Raw genomic sequence first — 17,903 nt, 5'->3', positions numbered from 1 at the left:
TGGAGCCAGATTTGGACAAAGACAGTCAGACTCCAGAGTCCTGTGTAAGTGCTTGATGCAGTACCTGGAGCATGGTTGGTTTTCCAGTTCCTATTTGTTGACTCATGGATAGAATGAATTCAAAGATGACCCATGTGTGAACAAATGGGTAAAGGCCCAAACCCATTGTCACACTAGCTGAGATGGAAAGGAGAAAGAGACATGGACAGGTGAGCTTAATTGTGGGGGGAAACCGGAAGTGAGTGCAGTTAAGATGGGCAGGTCTGGAGAGGTGCTTATTTCACCGCTGGGCTGGGGGCTAATGAGCTGACTTACAGAGTCAGCCTGTCATTTGATTCTTACAAACCATTAGTGGGAGGGAGTGTGCTGGGGGACAGAGGCAGCTCTGATCAGACAGCTTGTCTCTTGGTCCAGAGTCAGGGAGGCAGAGGAGAGTTAGGGAAGCTGAGGAGAGTGGATGAGTAGCTTTCTGTGTGAACAAAAACAAGGCTGTGATTCACAAGGAAGGAGCACAGAGCAGGTCCTAGGACACTCAAGTGGGAAGGTTTGGAGGCACCTGTCATCCCTGAGGCAGGCTAGCTCTAGCAAGGTGGGGGTGGGGAGCCTCCAGACCCTTAAAAGACTCAGAGACGAGGACCCTAATCCTGGTACTGCCATGAATTGCTGGCGTGCCATTAGGCAAGTTCCAGCTTCCTCGTCTGTAGAATCGGGCAGGGTTCTTGGCTCCATGGGTGCTCAGGTCTGAGGAAAGGGTGGGGAGGTTCCCCACAGACAACTGCAAAGGGAAGCCAGAGTTGGAAGGTGCAGGTGGGTTCCTTTGCCTCCTTCCCCTTTCCAGCCCCCGAGGCGGAGGCAGTCACCCAGGAGAGGTGATTAAACCGATCCGAGGACCTCTGCCCATGAGTGCACATCACCATTTGCGAAGCTCTTTAGGACCCACTTTCTCATTTGGTCCTCACTGCAACCCTCTGAGGGAGGGGAGGGCTGTCACTGCTATTATTGTTATCATTTTACAACTGAGGAAGCCATGGTCACACCGTGAGGGAGCCAGAATTCTGTCAAGAGCTCTTTGCCTTGAATCACACAATGACACTGAATAGCAGAGAGACCCCGAAACTACCAGCCAAAAGGATATGAGGACAAGGTCTCTGTGAAAGCCACAGAGGATGAAAGACCAGCACTCATTCGACAAGGGTGCTGGCCTGGTTTGTGCCTCCTTGCTCTACAGCCTGAAAATTTCTTTTGCCAGAGTTTGTCTGTGGGCACAACCGCCTGGCCCGGTGGCCCTGCTGGTTTGTTGTGAGAGGGTGGTGGGGCGGGGGGATGGCGAGGACAATGAAGCAGAGCGGCTCAGACCCTACCCTCAGGGTGCTCAGTAGCAGTGGGCATGAACCCTGGTGTCCTAGGCCCTGGGATGTCAGAGCTGGAACAGGGCTGAGACTGTCTAGCTCTTCCAACCCAGGTAGGGAAATGAGGCCAGCCAGGCTTGCCTACATGAAAAAAAGAAAAGAAAAAAACATAAAAGAGCACATTTTTAAAGCCAATTTTTAATTGGGGAGGGAGGAAATATTTGAAAAATCAACTGGGAAGTAAGAGATGGCTAATATCCCATGCCCCTGGGAGGCCCAGTAGAGCCTGCCCACAGTGACAAAAGTGACACAGCCAAGGAGCTTTGCATCACCAGGCAGGAGGGGCAGACCCACCACTCTGTAGATGGAGCAAGATTTCAGATTTCCTCTAGGAGCCAGCCCAGTTCCAGGTCTTCTGTGGGCGGGCAGGGAGACACCTGCAACGCAGCAGTGACAAAGCTGTGACAGAAACCCATAGAAATGCCCATGGCACTTAATGGGGACAGGTGCAGCTGCACACAGGGTGGAGTGTGGGTGTGCAGGCTCCTGCTCTTCCTGCCCGAAGCAGCCTGTGAACACAAAATAAATCCAAAACAGAAGGGAGGAGGGAGGGAGGGAGGAGAGAGGAGCCAAGGGAACCTACAGAGTTGCTGAGCAAGGGAGGAGTGGAGGAAGAAGCCATGCCCGAGAATTCACAGGAGGATGTGCTCCTTCTCTGCGTTTCTGGGTGGCCTCAATTTTCCATGATGGAGACGTGTCAATCTGTAGTGATCACTTTATTTTTTTTATTGAGTTATAATCGACACACAGGATTGTGTGAATTTTAGGTATACAACATGTTCATCTGATACACTCAAAGCAATATGATTACCACCATTAGTTACATCCCCACCACATCACATAGTTATTTCTTTTTTTGTGGAGAGAACATTTAAGATCTGGTATCTTAGTAACTTTGAAGTACATATATAATACAGTATTGTTAACTGCTACATATATTATACCAATGCTGTACATTAGATCTCCAGGACTTATTCGTCTAACTGGACATTTATATATGTTAACCAACATCTCCCCATTTCTCCCATCCTCAGCTCCTGGTAACCACCCACACTGTTTCTACGAGTTCAGCTTTTTTAGATTCTACATACAGACACACTTTATTTTATTGTGATTTGTTTGACGGAGCTTCACAGATGTTCCATTCTTTGCAAATTGAAGGCAAGTCCCTCTACCAGCAAAGAGATTACGACTTGTTTTATTGTGCTCTAGCTATCAAGTGCTTCCCAGTTATCAAGTGCCCAGCTGTCCCCATGTTCTCAGGCCAGCAGCAGAGAAGCCCCACTGGGCAGCTTCTGTCCAGCCCCATAGCACTGCAGTCACAGTCCTCCTCAGGCCTCCTTCTAGCGTCTGCCCGCAGGCTAACAACTTAGTGAGGACACTGTGATCCTTGATTCCGGAGAGGCTGAATTAGAGGGATCATGTTGAGCTTTTTTTGCATGGTCCCTTAAAGGAGGAGAGAGAAGACAAGGACAGGGAGGGCCCACCTGTACAGCAGGCAGCCAAGAGGACAAGCTGGTAGCAATAAGTATCTTGTTAGTACAGAAGACAGATCACCAGCGATTGATCAAAGACATCTTTATTGTCTCTTCCCAAGATGTAGAGTGGTTCTAACGGAGCTACATTCACCCCCAGGCAGGCAGGGAAGAGGAGAGAGAAGGAGCAACTACACCTTCAGGAATAAGGTGGGAATAAGGGGACTGGGAGGTCATGGGGGCAGAGGAAGGACCAACCGCAAGAGATGAGGGAAGGCATCAGAGGGGTAGAAGGGGTTACTGAGGGGGCATCAGGAAATTGGGCCAGAGGAGGTGGAGGGCCTGAGATGAGGGTGGTGGTCAAGAAGCCCTGGCTGCAGCTACGAAGATGTCCTTGTAACCCTTGATCTCCTTGACTTCGTTGCTGCTGATGAGGACTTGCAGCTGGCGGGGTCCAGCTTTGAAGGGATAGAGGTCCAGTTGAATTTGGATGCTGTATCCAGCCACCAGAGTTCCAAGGCTGAAAGTAAAAAGGAGCTCGTTAGAGCCTTGAGGAGTAACTGGAGGGAAGGGCCATCTGGGTTTCCCCTTTGGTTGGTAAGCACTTCCCACATCCCCACTCCAGAGCCAACCTTCCCTGAGAAGGGTAGACAGATGGGTACACAGAGGCACCATCCAGGAGACTGAGGACTTTCCTATGACCCCACAAGGAACCCCCTGTAAGAGATCAGCATGACAGGTGAATAGCAATGGCACTTACTCATTTGATAACTGCCCATGGATGAGGCCACTTCCCTCTAGCACCATTGTGCAGTGACTCAGAGCCACTGTTCGGGTGTTGGTGAGGGTGATGTGGACTCTTAGTGCTTTGCCCACCTCAGCCCTCTCAGAGACCTGGGTGGGGAGAAGACAGGGCTATTGTGGGCAACTGATCTCATTTCTCCACCCCAGTAACCTCATTCCCCCATCCCTCTGTTGACCACCAGCGACTACTTATTTAGAGCTAAAACACTGCAGTTGGGAGAAAAGAATATGAGATGAGAGATTCCAGGTTAACACACACCCTGGCCTATCTTAGAAGGAAACCACCATCAGTTGGAAATTGGCGCTAAGCTGAAATCTGTTTCCCTCTCTACCATCTAGTTCAGAATGGCAATTAGATCTCAATTTAAGTGCCAGCTCCAATCTAATCGGAATGGTGTGTTAAAAAGAAACACATCCATTTCACTCTAATGAAGATGTCAAAGCAGGACGGGTAAAAATAACTTGGAATCCAGCATAGTCACACAAATCATCCCGATCCCTTACCAATGGGGACCAATAAATAACCTAGTTGGCATCTGATGTGTTTGCATCGGATCCTGTTGAACCAGGCTTCAGGTAATAGGCAGGGCTCTCACCCAGGTACCAGGTTGACTGCTTGTGATTCTGCCCACTGTGTGTGAAGGCTGCCTGAGATCACATGGCCTGGCAGCATGCTCAGGTGAAAACCAGCAGGTGACCCGGTGGTTTGTGACATGGAGTCACTCAATTCTCATTCTGGGTGGGGATGGGGTGTGCTGTGGGGAAGCTACTGGGTGCAAAGCCAGGTTGTGACTAGGCTTAGGCAAACTCTTTTAGAGTAGGAAGGGAAGGTGGGGGAAGGAGGCTTCAGGGAAAGGAAACCCTGGTAACAGGAGATGAGGAACATCCTTCTCTTCTCCCTTTATCCTTCCTTCACCTGTACTCCCTTCCTCATCCAATGGCCTTGCCAGCCTGTCAGGCATCTGAACTCGAAATCTAAGGCTCACCTTTCATTTGTTTCCCTCTTCCTTGTCACCCCCATCTTATCAGCATTCACATTGTGAGTTTGACTGGTGGTCTCTCTCAAATCTCTCTCCTCAACTCCCTCTCCCAGTCATGGCCTTTCTTGTCTCTGCCTCTGCAAAGCTACTTCCTTACTTAAAATGCTTTCATCTCTATCTTATACATCTATAGGAAGTCTTCCTATATCCTACATCCCATTTGAATCTTCTGTAAAATGTCGCCTCCTCTGGGCAGCCTTCATGCTCTGTCTTGCACTTTGCACAGAGCACAAAAGACCACAGCATATTGTGCTTTAATCATCCACTTGGTGCCGGGACCGAGGCTCCCTCTGTTGCTTCTGTACTCCCAAACCCTGGGCTGGATGAGTGAGAGGACCCCTGGCCTGGGCCTCAGCAGTATCCAGACCCCTTACCTCAATAGATAAGTGGGGAGGCTCCAGAGAGATGTCTTTTAGGACCAGTATGGACCTCCCCGTCCCCTCCACCTCAGCGATGCCAGAAACGCGTATCAGCTTTTCATCTGTCAGCTTGTTTCTGTAATTGTTGTAAGGTAGCAAGAGCGGCCACTGTATCTCTAAGCACAGACAAAAGACATCTTGAGTCTGGGGGATGGATCTCAGAAAGAGAGCAGGTAGGAGGAAATGTGTGTGAGAGGAAAAATTAGTTTGGGTGTGAGGAGGAATAAGTGTGTGAGTCTAGATGTGTGTGTGGAAGTGCTCGTGTGTGTATGTAGGAGAGAGACAGCAGGCTTACCCTGCTCCTGTTGCACACAGAGGTTGCTGCTATGTTTCACCTGGTGGGATGTTATTAGAAGTACAACACTTGGCATTCAACTTCCTACCAACAGCAGCTTCTGCCCAGTGAGTGTGTGTGTGTATGTGTGTATTGGGGAGATATGGGGGTCTCTGTGTGATCTCGCTGGTCCAGCCCAGCTCTCTTCATGGCCCCAAAGTCCCCCTCCCTCCCTCCTTGTAGATAACTTCTCAGGCCTGCCTCATACTCACCCTCCCCAAAGTCCAGGTTCAAGTGCACTATTTGCCTCCAGAAGGGCTTCCGTGTTCCACCCTTGTGTAGCAAGGCCTGTGCGCAGAAGCGCACCTCCAGTCTGATGGGACCCTGGGGATGGGCTCTGTTTGGCACCCTCTTGGCATGCAGCTTTAGCAGCAGGTCCTGGCCCCACTCCGGTGTCCTGGCCAGGTGAAGCTGCAGCTGTGCTGGCTGATCCCGAAAGCCCTCGGACCCCAGCAGATCCAGGAAGTGTGAAGAGGCCCTTCTTGAGCCCAGCATTTTCCTGGATGCCTTCATGAACACAGACCGCTCCTCAGGGGATCCTGGCAGAAAGGAGAGACAGGAAAGACATCAGTGGAAGGGGCTGAGGGGCCAATGACCTTCTTTGCCATCAGACAACTCCCAGCTCCCCTCCTGAATCCCTAACCACAGGAATAGCTACATCAGGAGGCAATGCAGCACCATGGCTGAGAACATGAGGATTGGTATTGCTTGGTGCTGGATTTAAATCCTTCATCTGTCATAGTCTTTTAATCTCTCAGAGTTTAGTTGTCATCCAGAACCTGGGACTATCTGCTTGCCTCATAGAGTTGACAAAAATTTGGGTTAAATGAGTGGTTCTTTGTGATCAATATTGCCACTGTTGTCACTATCATCATCATCAATTCCAGAGGCTTCTCTACCCCACCAGCATCCTCACTTCTAAAATATATGTTTGAGGCCCTGGCTGGTGTGGCTCAGTGGATTGAGTACTAGCCTATGAACCAAAAGGTCACCGGTTCGATTCCTTGTCAGGGCACATGCCTGGCTTGCAGGCCAGGTCCCTGGTAACGGGCCTGTGAGAGGCAACCAACTGATGTTTCTCATGATCATCTGTGTTTCTCTCCTTCTCTTTCTCTCTCCCTTACCCTCTCTCTGAAAATAAATAAATAAAATATTTAAATGTATATGAATACACACACACGCACACACACACACACATGCTCAAGCCTTTTCAATAGAGCTTCATCTCTTACCCCTAGGGGTACTTGACATTCTGTCTTATCTCCAACTCACCCCAAACTGTGGGCCTCTCTAGAACATTTGCTGAGCACAAGAGCCCCTGTTGCAAGTAGTTTCTGTGTATTAATTCACTAAACCCTCACAACAGCCATTTGAGACCATGTAAAATGGGTTAACATTTTACAGATGAGAAAGTGGAGGCATGGGGATGATAAGAATGTGCCCAGGCTTACACAGCTAGAACATAGCAAGCCCTTGATTAGTACTCAGGCAGCCTGACTCTACTCTGGCCTTCTCCATGGGGACGTCTACTCCCTTCCGCAGGCCCGGGAGCCCTTTCCCTCCTTGAGCATCTGCCTCTCCCTTGCTGCCACCCCGACTGCCATGACAGGAATCTGTGATGTGACTCCAAGATAGAGTTGTCAGGTAAAACCAAGGACATTCAACTAAATTTGAAATTTAGATAAAAAACAAATAATTGTTATTATAAAAATGTCACATGCAGTATTTGGGACATTACTTATACTAATAAAATATTTGTTGATCTGAATTGATCTGGAATTCAAATTTAATGGGGCACCCTGTATTTTTATTTGCTAAATCCAGCAATCCTGCCCTGGGGCCACATGATCAGGGGTCAGGAAAGCCCTGGGAGTTTGCCATGAGGAAGTTTTTATGTGGTGATGATTTTAATGTGGGACCTATCCCCACTGGGAGGCAACACAAAGGAGGTTATACCCACCACCCTCCCCAAATCCCCCAAGCCCCAGGTACCTTCTGGGTACTTGTAGAAGCTGGTGATGTTCTGGTTCTGGGCTGATCCTACCATCTTGGTGCTGATGTTATTCCCAATGGAACTGGTGTTATGGGCCAGGATTTCCTGGGCCTGGCCATCCCCAAAGAGCCAAATGACTTCATCGGCATTCACCTCAGCGTACACAAATGGGGTGTCATAGGGCAGGTGGACCTCCCCTTCCCTGATGGCCTTCACAGAGGCAGGACCACAGCAGAACAGCCCTGTGCAGGGAACAGGAGTTGTGGACGTCTGTCATGGCTGCTGACACGTGGACCAGGGCAGCTGGTCCTGTTTGTAAGAAGTAAGGAGATGGGATAGGAAGAGGCAGTGGCATTAATGCCACTCTGCAATCCCCATTAATTCAACTGATTCTTGCAGCCATCCCATGGAGCCACAGTTAGCATCATCCTCCCCACTTTGAAGGGAGGAAGCAACTGAGAAGTCACCTTGTCTGTCAAGGTCAAAGTCAGACTCCTGACCCAAAGTTGTCCCTGCTTTGACTTTGGGAAGAGGATAAAGTGGGAAAAGTACCTCTTCTTTCTGGCCTCTTGCTCAGGTGGTTTTGGTCTTTCCATGGAGCCCAGACCCTTCCATGGTGGTCCTCACTCACCACTGCTGGTTTCCTGGGGAGTGGGATCCAGAACCTGCCACCCGTTGTATCCTGGTGGGAGATCTTTCCGGATCATCCAGCATTCATTCCAGACATGGAAATTCCTACAGAAAGGACTCACATTTTCAGCAGATTTGCTAGGTATGAGACACTGTACTAAGTGCTTGATGTCATTGTTGTTGTTTCTTCTTCTTCCTCCTCTTCTTCTGAAGTAATTCCAAGCTTACAGTAAAGTTACAAAAATAGCGCAGAGAGCACCCACATACCCAATTCATTGATTGTTAACATTTTGCCCCATTTGCTTTATTGTTAGCTTTCTTTCAGTATGGATATGGAGATTATACCTTTTTTTTTTTTACTTCAATGCATGTTTCCTTAGAATAGGGACCATCCTTTACATAATTTATCAACCTCATATGTTTAATATTGATACAATACTTTAAAAATCTAATTTGTTGTCTATATTTCAATTTTGTCCATTGACCTAATAACAGTTATCTTTGCAGGGGTGTCCAATTTTTTGGCATCTCGGGGCCACACTGAAAGAAGAACAGTTGTCTTGAGCCACACATTAAATACACAAACACAAATGAAACCAAAAGAATCTCATAACGTTTTAAGTAAATGTATGATTTTGTGTTGGGCCGCAATCATAGACATCTTGGGCCGTGGGTTAGACACACCCCTGCTTTGTAGCATTCCTTTCCATCCAGTCCAGAATCACACATTGCATTTAGTTGTCCAGTATCCCTTGTCTCCTTATTCTGGAACAGTCCCTCAGCCTTCGTTTTATTACATTGAAATTTGAGTAAAGTGTTTGTTTTACTAGAGTGACTCTCATTTTTGGCTTCTCTGGTGTTTCCTCATGATTAGATTTAGGTTAGGCAATCACAGAATTCTACATGAGCAATACGTTCTCCTCAGATACCTATTTTGTTTTCTTTTTTTAAAAAGATTATATTTATTTATTTTTAGAGAGAGGAAAGAAGAAAGAGAAGGAAAGAAAGAGAAACATCGTTGTAAGGGAGAAACATCAATTGGTTCCCTCTTGTACACTCCCAAAATGGGGACCAAACCTGCAACCCAGGCATGTGCCCTGACTAGGAATTAAATTGGTGACCCTATGCTTTTGCAAAACAATGTCCAACCAACTGTGCCACACCAATCAGAACCACCCCTGCTTCTTGAATCTGAGTACTTCCGGCCCTAGGAACTCAGAGAAGGACAGCATCTAGGGTCTTACCTGGAAATAGGATGGAAAAGGAAAAACAGGAAATCAGATTTGGGGTAAAGCAGAGGAGAAAGGAACCAGGGAAAGAGACCAGAGATCCAAGAATAAAGGGACACACAGAGATACACACACACTCATGCACACTCATGCACACACACAGAGTGGGAGTGAGGCAGGGAGAAGAAGAAGTCAAGAGAGACTGAAGGAAGTATACAGAGGTAGCTCTCCTAGGCTTTGGCCTGACAGGGAAACAGAGAATGGTGTAAGCAGAAAGACCCAAAATAAGAAGAGTAAGATGAATGCAGATTTTGAGGTCGGTATTCAGAGGTACAGTCTATTCATTTGCTTGCCAGCTTCAGAATGTTATCCCATAGTCTTCTATCTCTGAAATGAGTTTGATATGATGATCTAATTAGCCAGAACAGCCTCCTGGGTTGGGAACTTATTCTCTGAGCATCAGCAACAACATACAGGGCAAAACTGCCTCACAGCAAGAGGGATCTAGGTCAAAGTTTTCCTACCTTATTTGGGGAATAGCAGGTATCTGTTCAAGACAGTGCCCCTTACCATATTTTGTCTCGTTTCAGAGTTGACAGCATTTCTGCATTTCGGTCATAGTAGGTATCTATAGTTAAGTTCCCATCCACGTTGTGTGCAGAACGGAAATTGGAAACAACACGGGTTGGAACACCTAAACATCTCATTACTACAGAGAAGAAAAGAATGCAGAATCAGAATTCATTTCAAGATGAATCACTGGTATCCCAGGTACTTTCTAACTTTCTTGCTGGAGGAGAAAGAGAAGGCCAACATTCTTGCGGATCCATACTTGTAACTCCTTCATCCTTAGAACACCACACCCAGGTCCAAAACTTTGCTGCCTACCTGCCCTATTGATGGTCTCCATCCACCAGGAGGAAAAAAAATCATTTCAGGGTCACTTAAAACAACATTTAATAACTCCATTTATCATTTAGGGTTTTTCCCATTCATCAGGTTTCCAAATTAAAAACAGAGGATTTAGCCCTGGCTGGTATGGCTCAGTTGACTGAGTGCCAGTCTGTGGACTGAAAGGTCATTGGTTCGATTCCTGGCCAGGGCACATGTCTGGGTTGCAGGCCAGCTCCCAGTTGGGGGGTGTATGGAAGGCAACCAATCAATGTATCTTTCACACAATGATGTTTCTCTCCCTCTCTTTCTCCCTCCCCCCTTCCCCCTCTCTAAAAGTAAATAAATAAAAAATCTTTTAAAAAAAAGAGGATCTAAAACATTTTATAATTCAAAAGAAAATGCAAGAATGGAAGTCTATGTTGTGACCAGTTTCAGAAGAGAAGCTGTGTGACCTTAGGTAAATGGCAAAACTTGTCTAGCCCTTAGTCTCCTTGTATGTAACAAAAGGAGGAACTGGACCAGATGACTTTCAGTTCTGGAATTCTGTATCTGTAATTCTATTGAAAGACAAGGGTTTGGTGGAGGTAAGAAACAAATCCCAGAATGGATAGAGGAGCGAGATAGTCTTACAAAGGGAATGTGCAAGTACAATGAGGCAATAACCATCTTTGTTAAGGCAACATCATCCTCTTGTGGCTGTGAAGATAGTTCTACACAGGCTTTTTAAAGGTGAGTTAAGATTTCACAGATCTACTCACACAAAGTGGACGTTATACCATGGCCATCATCACTAATACACACACATACGCACACCTGCCCAGGGCCAGATGAAATGAAGCCCAGAGCCAGGTGTGACAAAGGCAAGGAGTTTAGAGGGAGGTCATCCCACACCTCTCCTGTTTGGGAGGAGCAGGCGGTGCCTACTGCAGCTGCTGGGAGGATTATAGTGCTTTGAAACATAAGAGGACTACTGAGATGGACCAGTCTTATTTGTTTCTATTCATTCAAGAACCCCAAGGAGCACCACTTGTCTGCAATCAGCTGTCCACTCCCAGCACAGCTCCTGGGCTTTTCACAAACCCTTAGCAAGGCTGAAAGCTGTACCAGGGCTACAAGTGGCCAGACGCAGCTTGACAGAAGCAGCTCCGCCCTCGCTCAATGGTCCCAGAACTCTAGGGCTTGGGAGTGGGGGCCGGCTTAGAGGTGGAGCAGGAGCACAGTCCTAGACCTTTTCCTTCTCGTCCCAGGGTCTAACAGCCCAGGTCCTCCTCCATAATATCAACCTAGCCACCCCAAGGGTAAATTCAACTCTACTAAATGCTGGCAGTGTCCTGAGCATTCTCCACTGAAAACAGATGATTGACATGAGGTCGCTTGATTTGAACACTCAGATTTAAAACTCTCCTGTCGCAGCACCTATACATAATGGCCAAGCTATGCTGATCCTTGCAGAAAAATCTAGAACTTCGTCTCCGTCTCCTGTTTTTGTCCTTCCCATTCTGTGCTTCCTCATTCTCCAACCCAGAGTCAGCCCGTGAGTTCAGCCGACATTTACGGAGCCTCACAGCGTAACGTGCAGCACTGTGAAAGGCGCTCCTGCCTTGCACTGGGGGAGACAGGCAGGCACCTCAGTAGTTTCCATCTTCCCTCATCATTACAGATAACCTGATCAATGACTTTGCACTAAATTATAAATAACTGACAATGCATAAAACAGCAATTCTCCTTAAGGGTAGTTAGCAAAGCCACAAATCTCTAATGGTAACTCCTCAAGAATCTTTCTGAAAAGTATTTGGGAGCTACCAGCTTTGCCTACAGGTGAGATCTGCTCTCCCTGACCATATACTTGCACCTCAAGCTTCCCAAACCTGTCCTGACTCCAGGCTCACCTTGAACTGAGAAGCCTGAGTAGGTGGCAGAAAGAAGCTCCCTTAAGGAAACTGTGGAGTGATTATAACCGGCCAACCTCCCTCCTGGGTGAATGGGCAGGACTCCTCAAGAACACAGAGCATGCTGGTCAGACCTGAGTGCCCACCACTCCTGAGCTATGGGCAAGCCACAGTTAACTCATGTGAAAATGGAAACGTCAGAGTCCAACCTCAACGGGTTATCATGGAGAGTAAATAAGTGATTCTGCATTTCTATCTCCCTTCACTCACCTGTGCACATAACACCCGCAAAGACCCAGCACTGTCCATATTTCACAGGCTGCCCGCCCCTGGCTGACCACTGCCGCAGGATGGCCACGCTGCCATTCCACTCCAGCGGGCTGACCCCCAAGGAGTAGTCCTCTCCCCAGTTCCCCTGCAGCACACCGTTGTCATCGTTGCTGTTGATCTGCAAAGGACAGATGGGTGGGTTTCCACAGGGCCTACGGGAAGCCCAGACCACCCTCTGACAGGGGCGTGGAAGCCTCTGTCCTTACCATGGCGCTCACCACCCTGCAGATGTACACCACGTCATTCCTCTGGGAGTAGTCTTTGGATGGGTTCTCTAAGAAATACAGGCTCTTGTTCAGGATCTCAAAGCAGATATCTATGATGTCCTCTTCAAACTTCCAAGTGATTGCAAGGGAGAAAAAAGAAAGAAGAGTAAAAATGTCTGGAATACTGAAACTTCAGGTAAGTCACAGACTTTTAGGGAAGGTGTATGTGGGGGTGGGGCTAAATATCAGACAAAGTTCTGCCTTCAAAGAGCTTATAAATCAAAATGGGAATTCAGAAAAACTGACCTGTGTGGCTCTGATGGAAAACGCAAAGAGAATTCAGAGAGATGAAAGATCCTCGTTGACTGAAGAGATCAGAGAAGGCTATTGTTGCTGGTGGGCTTTGAAAGGTGAGGTAGACAGGAGAGAAGAGGGTGAGGTCTTTGAGCATGGTGGGTACCTGTGGCGGCTTGGAGAGTCTCGTTTTGGAGGACTTGTGGGAGAAGTTCAGAGAGAGAAATATAGGGCAAGGCATGTGAGGAGAGAGAGAGGAGCGTGGAGAACTTTAAGATCAGGTGGAGGATTCAGCACTGCTGTCAGCACCAAAGAAGCCAGGAAGGCTCATGCCATTTGTTTGCAACATATATTTGTGACATGTCACAACCCTTTGGGTTGCCAAATGCACTGGTATTTGTCTCAGTTTCAAAAAACTATACAAGTTGTCACAGTTGGAGGCCAGGGAAGCTGATCTTCTTTAATAAGGCTCCCTACTTCCCCCAATTCCTCCCTCTTGGTATGTGGACTGAGAGAAGCTACACCAACCACGGTTGGTGGCTGAGAGTGGAAAAGCTCCCCCAACCCCTGCCCCCCTGCTGTACACAGACTAGATATTTGATGTTATTAAAGAGTTGCTGTTCACTCGTTTTCAGTCCTGATAATGTATTGTGGTCCAGTTTTTCAGAGAAAGTCATCTTTTAGAGCTATACTCTGAAGTATTACTGAATTAAATGATATAGTATCTATAATTTGCTTCAAAAAAAATCCAGTGATGAGGTGTGGGGGGTGGGGAGAGTTGGAGGAGTATAGACCAGGGGTCAGCAAACTTTTTTTTGTAAAGTAACAAATAGTAAGTAGTTTAGGCTTTGCAGGGCAGATGGACTCGGTTTCAACTGCTCAACTTCGCACTATAGCACAAAAGGAGCCATGGATGATACCTAAATGAATGAGCGTACCTGTGTTCCAATAAAATGGTATTTATGGCCCTGGCCAGGTGGCTTGTTTGGTTAGTGTGTTGTCTCATGAACCAAAAAGTTGAGGGTTTGACTCCTAGCTAGGGGACATACTTAGGTTGCAGTTTTGGTCCCCAGCCGGGATACATATGGGAAGCAACCGATCTACATTCCTCTCATATCAATGTTTTTCTCTTTCCCCTTCCCTTCTTCCCCCTACAAAAAAAAATGTATCTTCGGGTGAGGAATTCTTAAAAATGGTATTTATGACTTCAGAATTTTGAACTTTATATAATTTACACATCACAAAATATTATTAAAACTTTTTCAACAGTTTAAAAATTTGAAAGCTGTTCTTAGCTTGTGGGCCATGTGAAAACAGAGAGCCCACATTTGGCCCATGGGCTGTAGTTTGCAAACCCCTGGAGTAGATGAAACAAGATTCACCATAAACTGTTCACTATTGAAGCTGAGAGACAGGTTCATGGAGGCTCACTGTAGTAACTGGTCTACTATGATTATGTTTTAAGTTATTCATAATAAAATATTAAAAACTAAAAAGGAAAGTCATCTTCCTTTTCTTCCTTGACCCTCTCACTGGATGGGAAAGTGGTCCAGCACCACACACCCTGACTTGTTAGCGGACATTTGTGAGCCCACCTTCCCAGATAGTGTTACCTGCCCATAGTTCCAGGGCCAGGAGGTGATGAATCTCTCTTGACCCTTGTACACAAAGCCATAGTCCATCATGATATACTCCTGCAGCAGTATTTCACTTGGCAGGTAGACATCATCTTCTGAACAGTTAAGAGGAGTGGAGGGGGTAAAACCCCAAACCAAAAAAAAAAAAAGAAAAAAAAGAGTAGTAAAAATAAACACGGTATTGAAAGTATCTTGCTGGAAAAAGGAGAAGCAATAGGTTGATGAAAACAGAAATCAAGAGTGCACCCCTTAAAAGTCTACTGTATGTTTTTCTAGAGGCCAGAGATAAAATCTATACTTTTAAAAAATATTGATTATCTTTTCCTCATTGTAAAAGCATCAAGCTTGTTGTAGAGATTTGGAAAATACAAATGATGGAAAGAAGACAATGAAAATCAGTAATTCGCACTCCTTGGGGACACTCACATTTTGGTGTATTCTGGCCACTCTCTCTTTCTCTGCACATATATGTAATACATTGCATATCACATCTCCTAATCTATTTCAGTTACTCTCACACCATGTAAGTCATTTCAAAAGAGAGTTTATGGGACCAAAAGGCAGAGCTCTTAATGCTGTGACCTAAGATTGAAGTTCTCCATGGAATGTAATAGACACTCAATAGTGCTGTATTTTCCTGAGGAGATAGAAAATTAAAAAAGAAAATCACACCTTGAACATTTTCATCATGCTACTAAAAATTCCCTGTAAAGATGGTTTTTAGTGAGCACAAGGTAATGTATTGCATAGATATGCAACATTTTTTCTTCTGGGCTTACTAAGTAGAATTTTACAAAACAATCCCAATGGATCAAGATAGAATTACCACCTGTGAGCAAGCTGTACCTGTGCTCCAAGGGTTAAAAAGCAGGATGAAAGTCCCCAGGGGGTGAGTCACGTTGTAACCCTGGCCTTGAGAGATCTCTATCTTCAGAGTGTAGGGTCCAATGACGGCATTGGATGGTGTGAAAAGGGAGACAGAGAGTGAGTTGGAGTCCATGGTGAAGTCAGAAGCACTCCAGGCATCCCCTTGTTGGGCCTGGGTGAGTGGGAAGGTGGCTCGGGTTCCTGACAGCTCCATGGGTGCTGGCCCTGTGTAGAAAAGAACGACTCCAAGTTGAGGTTCAAAACTCTGCGTGACATGATTCCAGGCATTCTGGAAAGACCCTCACCTTTTCCCAACACTTGCTAGTCCTCTTGGCTTAAGATTTTTACTGCCACTGGGTGTCCTTGGGCAAACCAGTTAAGATCTCTGGGCTTCAGTCCTTTGTGAAATGGGATCATAATAGTGCCCACTTGAAAGTCTTGTCACAAGAATTAAATAAGTTTATGTGTCTGAAGTTTAGAACAGTGTCTATAGTGTATTTAAAGGTTGGCCGTTATTATCACAATTTCAGGTTTCTGAGTTGGTCAAGTTCTTTCTTAACAACACTAATAGGGTGCTAACAGTGCCCTGGAGAATCCAAGGAGAAGAGAGGAAGGGCAGCACAGAAAGGAGAAGTAGGGGCCCTACAGGTGAACTTTCCCTTGGGGAGGGTGAACTCACCAGTCTCAGCTGTGAAGGTAATGCGGTCGGTCCCCCAGTGGAAGGGTCGGTTGAAATGCAGCTGGAGCATGAAGGGCTGGCCCCGGCGCACGATAAGCCGTTTGAGGCCCATCTCTTGCGTGTGATGAGCCTTGTTGTTCCTGGGGCTCTGCAGGTCGACAGACCTGAGCTCTAAGGCTGCCTCTGCGAGAAAGGTGGGCAGAGGTCTGCCCAGCTCTGGATCCCTGGGCTCGGCGTCCCCTGACTCCTCAATCTTTTCTGTGGCGCCTGGTTCTGACTGAGCTAAGATTCCTGTCCAGACCTTAGGCCTTCTGCCACCCCACTCCCTGGTTCCAGGACTCGGTCTCAGAGGGTAATTCAGCAGGCCCCGGCCTGAGAGTGGGAGCGCGAGGATCCTAGTGACCTCTGTACCTGGACCGAGAGCCACAGTGCTTGAGAATTAGGGTCTCGTGAAGCAAATCATTTCCAGACAACTGAAACTTAACCCCACCACATACCATTAACTGTTCATGTGGATATTCTTTCTATAAGTTACTCTATTATTCTGCTGATAAAAGGAAGAGCAAATTAGAATTTTGTATGAATTAAGTCAATGACCTAACTGGAGGCTGGAACCTCAGCTACAGGCAAGTTCCTGCTTTTGGATACAGGGCAGGTGGAAGCCTCAGGGTTACTTGTAGGTGATTTATTGCTTCTCAACCGTATTCCTAGTGTACGAAGGCACTGACTGCTGCTTCGTGGGGCGTTACTGTATGGGTACACCTAGCTTACAGTTTTAAAATTCTCCTAACACCATGTGCAAGAATGCAAGCTCTCACTGCCTCAGCTCTGAGCTCTTGACTGAGTCATTTAATGTCCCTAGATATCAGAGTCCTCAGCTGAAAAATGGAGACAATGATAACCTTACCTCATAGGGTTCATATGCGCATTAATTGAGGATTCACATGTAAAGACCTGAATATAGCAGCAGGTGCACAATGAGCACTCCACCAAAGGGAGGGCCTTCATTAGTTGCTCTTAGTACTAGTAATAATGCAGCCTCAGACTGCATTTGCTTTGTTATTTTTGCTGGTGGTTTTTATTGTATTTCTGTCAACAAAAATCTATTAGGTCTTTCCCCATAGCACCAATTAATTTATTTCAGTGGTTCTCAACTGGGGAAAGTTTGTCCCCTGCAAGATATGTGGCAATGCCTGGAGACATTTTCAGTTGTCACAACTAGGGGAAAAGGCTGCTATTGACATCTAATGGGTAGAGGCTGGTGATGCTGCCAAACAAGATCCTGTAGGAAAATCTCGCTTTTGCTTCCAGTCATGATGTAAACTGGGTCACAGGCAAAAAATTTGAAAGCAACTGACCTAGATCCTGTTGGAAACTGGTTGCATATCATTTGTTCCCAAGGGTCCTCACATTTTCATACCAAGACCTACTGAGCCTTCCCAGAAAGCCTCTCCACCCCATACATAGTGCCCAAGGGCCAATCCATCCTGAACCATCGGATGCCCAGAACAGGAAGTGAAGAACACACTCCCACAGGAAGGGCCAATATTGGGGCAGCCTTTTCCTGGATGCTCTTCACAGCTCAAAGCTCAGTCCCCAAGGGCAACAAACTCCATTTTCCCTTGACCCAGGCTGACTCTTGGTTTAAGGAAGAAAGGGAGAAGGAGGAAGAAAGCTGTCTTCCTCTTCTTGCCCAAAGTTGTTGTGTTCAGAGAAAACTCATTCTCCATTGGAGGCTCAGGTTTTCTTTTTTAATTCCATTTACTATAATAAT

General features: G+C 46.6%; 1 protein-coding gene and 1 non-coding gene across 2 annotated transcripts; one reads left to right on the top strand and one right to left on the bottom strand.

Annotated features, from left to right (window-relative positions):
• Window positions 1-3,244: 3,244 nt before the first annotated feature.
• TGM7 (transglutaminase 7) lies at window positions 3,245-16,241 on the bottom strand. Its single transcript, XM_054565103.1, is given in 12 exon segments — window positions 3,245-3,404; window positions 3,645-3,778; window positions 5,103-5,263; window positions 5,694-6,020; window positions 7,474-7,716; window positions 8,106-8,209; window positions 9,904-10,042; window positions 12,387-12,639; window positions 12,641-12,781; window positions 14,560-14,678; window positions 15,430-15,675; window positions 16,130-16,241. Coding segments are annotated over 12 exon segments (2,139 nt in total).
• LOC129064524 (small nucleolar RNA SNORA25) lies at window positions 15,109-15,236 on the top strand. Its single transcript, XR_008528499.1, has one exon. It is a non-coding gene; the product is annotated as a small nucleolar RNA SNORA25 (small nucleolar RNA).
• Window positions 16,242-17,903: the final 1,662 nt, after the last annotated feature.

The sequence above is a fragment of the Pteronotus mesoamericanus genome, unplaced genomic scaffold (genome assembly GCF_021234165.1).
Source record: "Pteronotus mesoamericanus isolate MK-2021 breed Mesoamerican mustached bat unplaced genomic scaffold, CSHL_Meso_final contig_164, whole genome shotgun sequence".
In the NCBI taxonomy this organism is placed as follows: domain Eukaryota; kingdom Metazoa; phylum Chordata; class Mammalia; order Chiroptera; family Mormoopidae; genus Pteronotus; species Pteronotus mesoamericanus.
The sequence above is the reverse complement of the archived record's forward strand: the minus strand, read 5'-3'. Positions and strand labels throughout refer to the sequence as shown.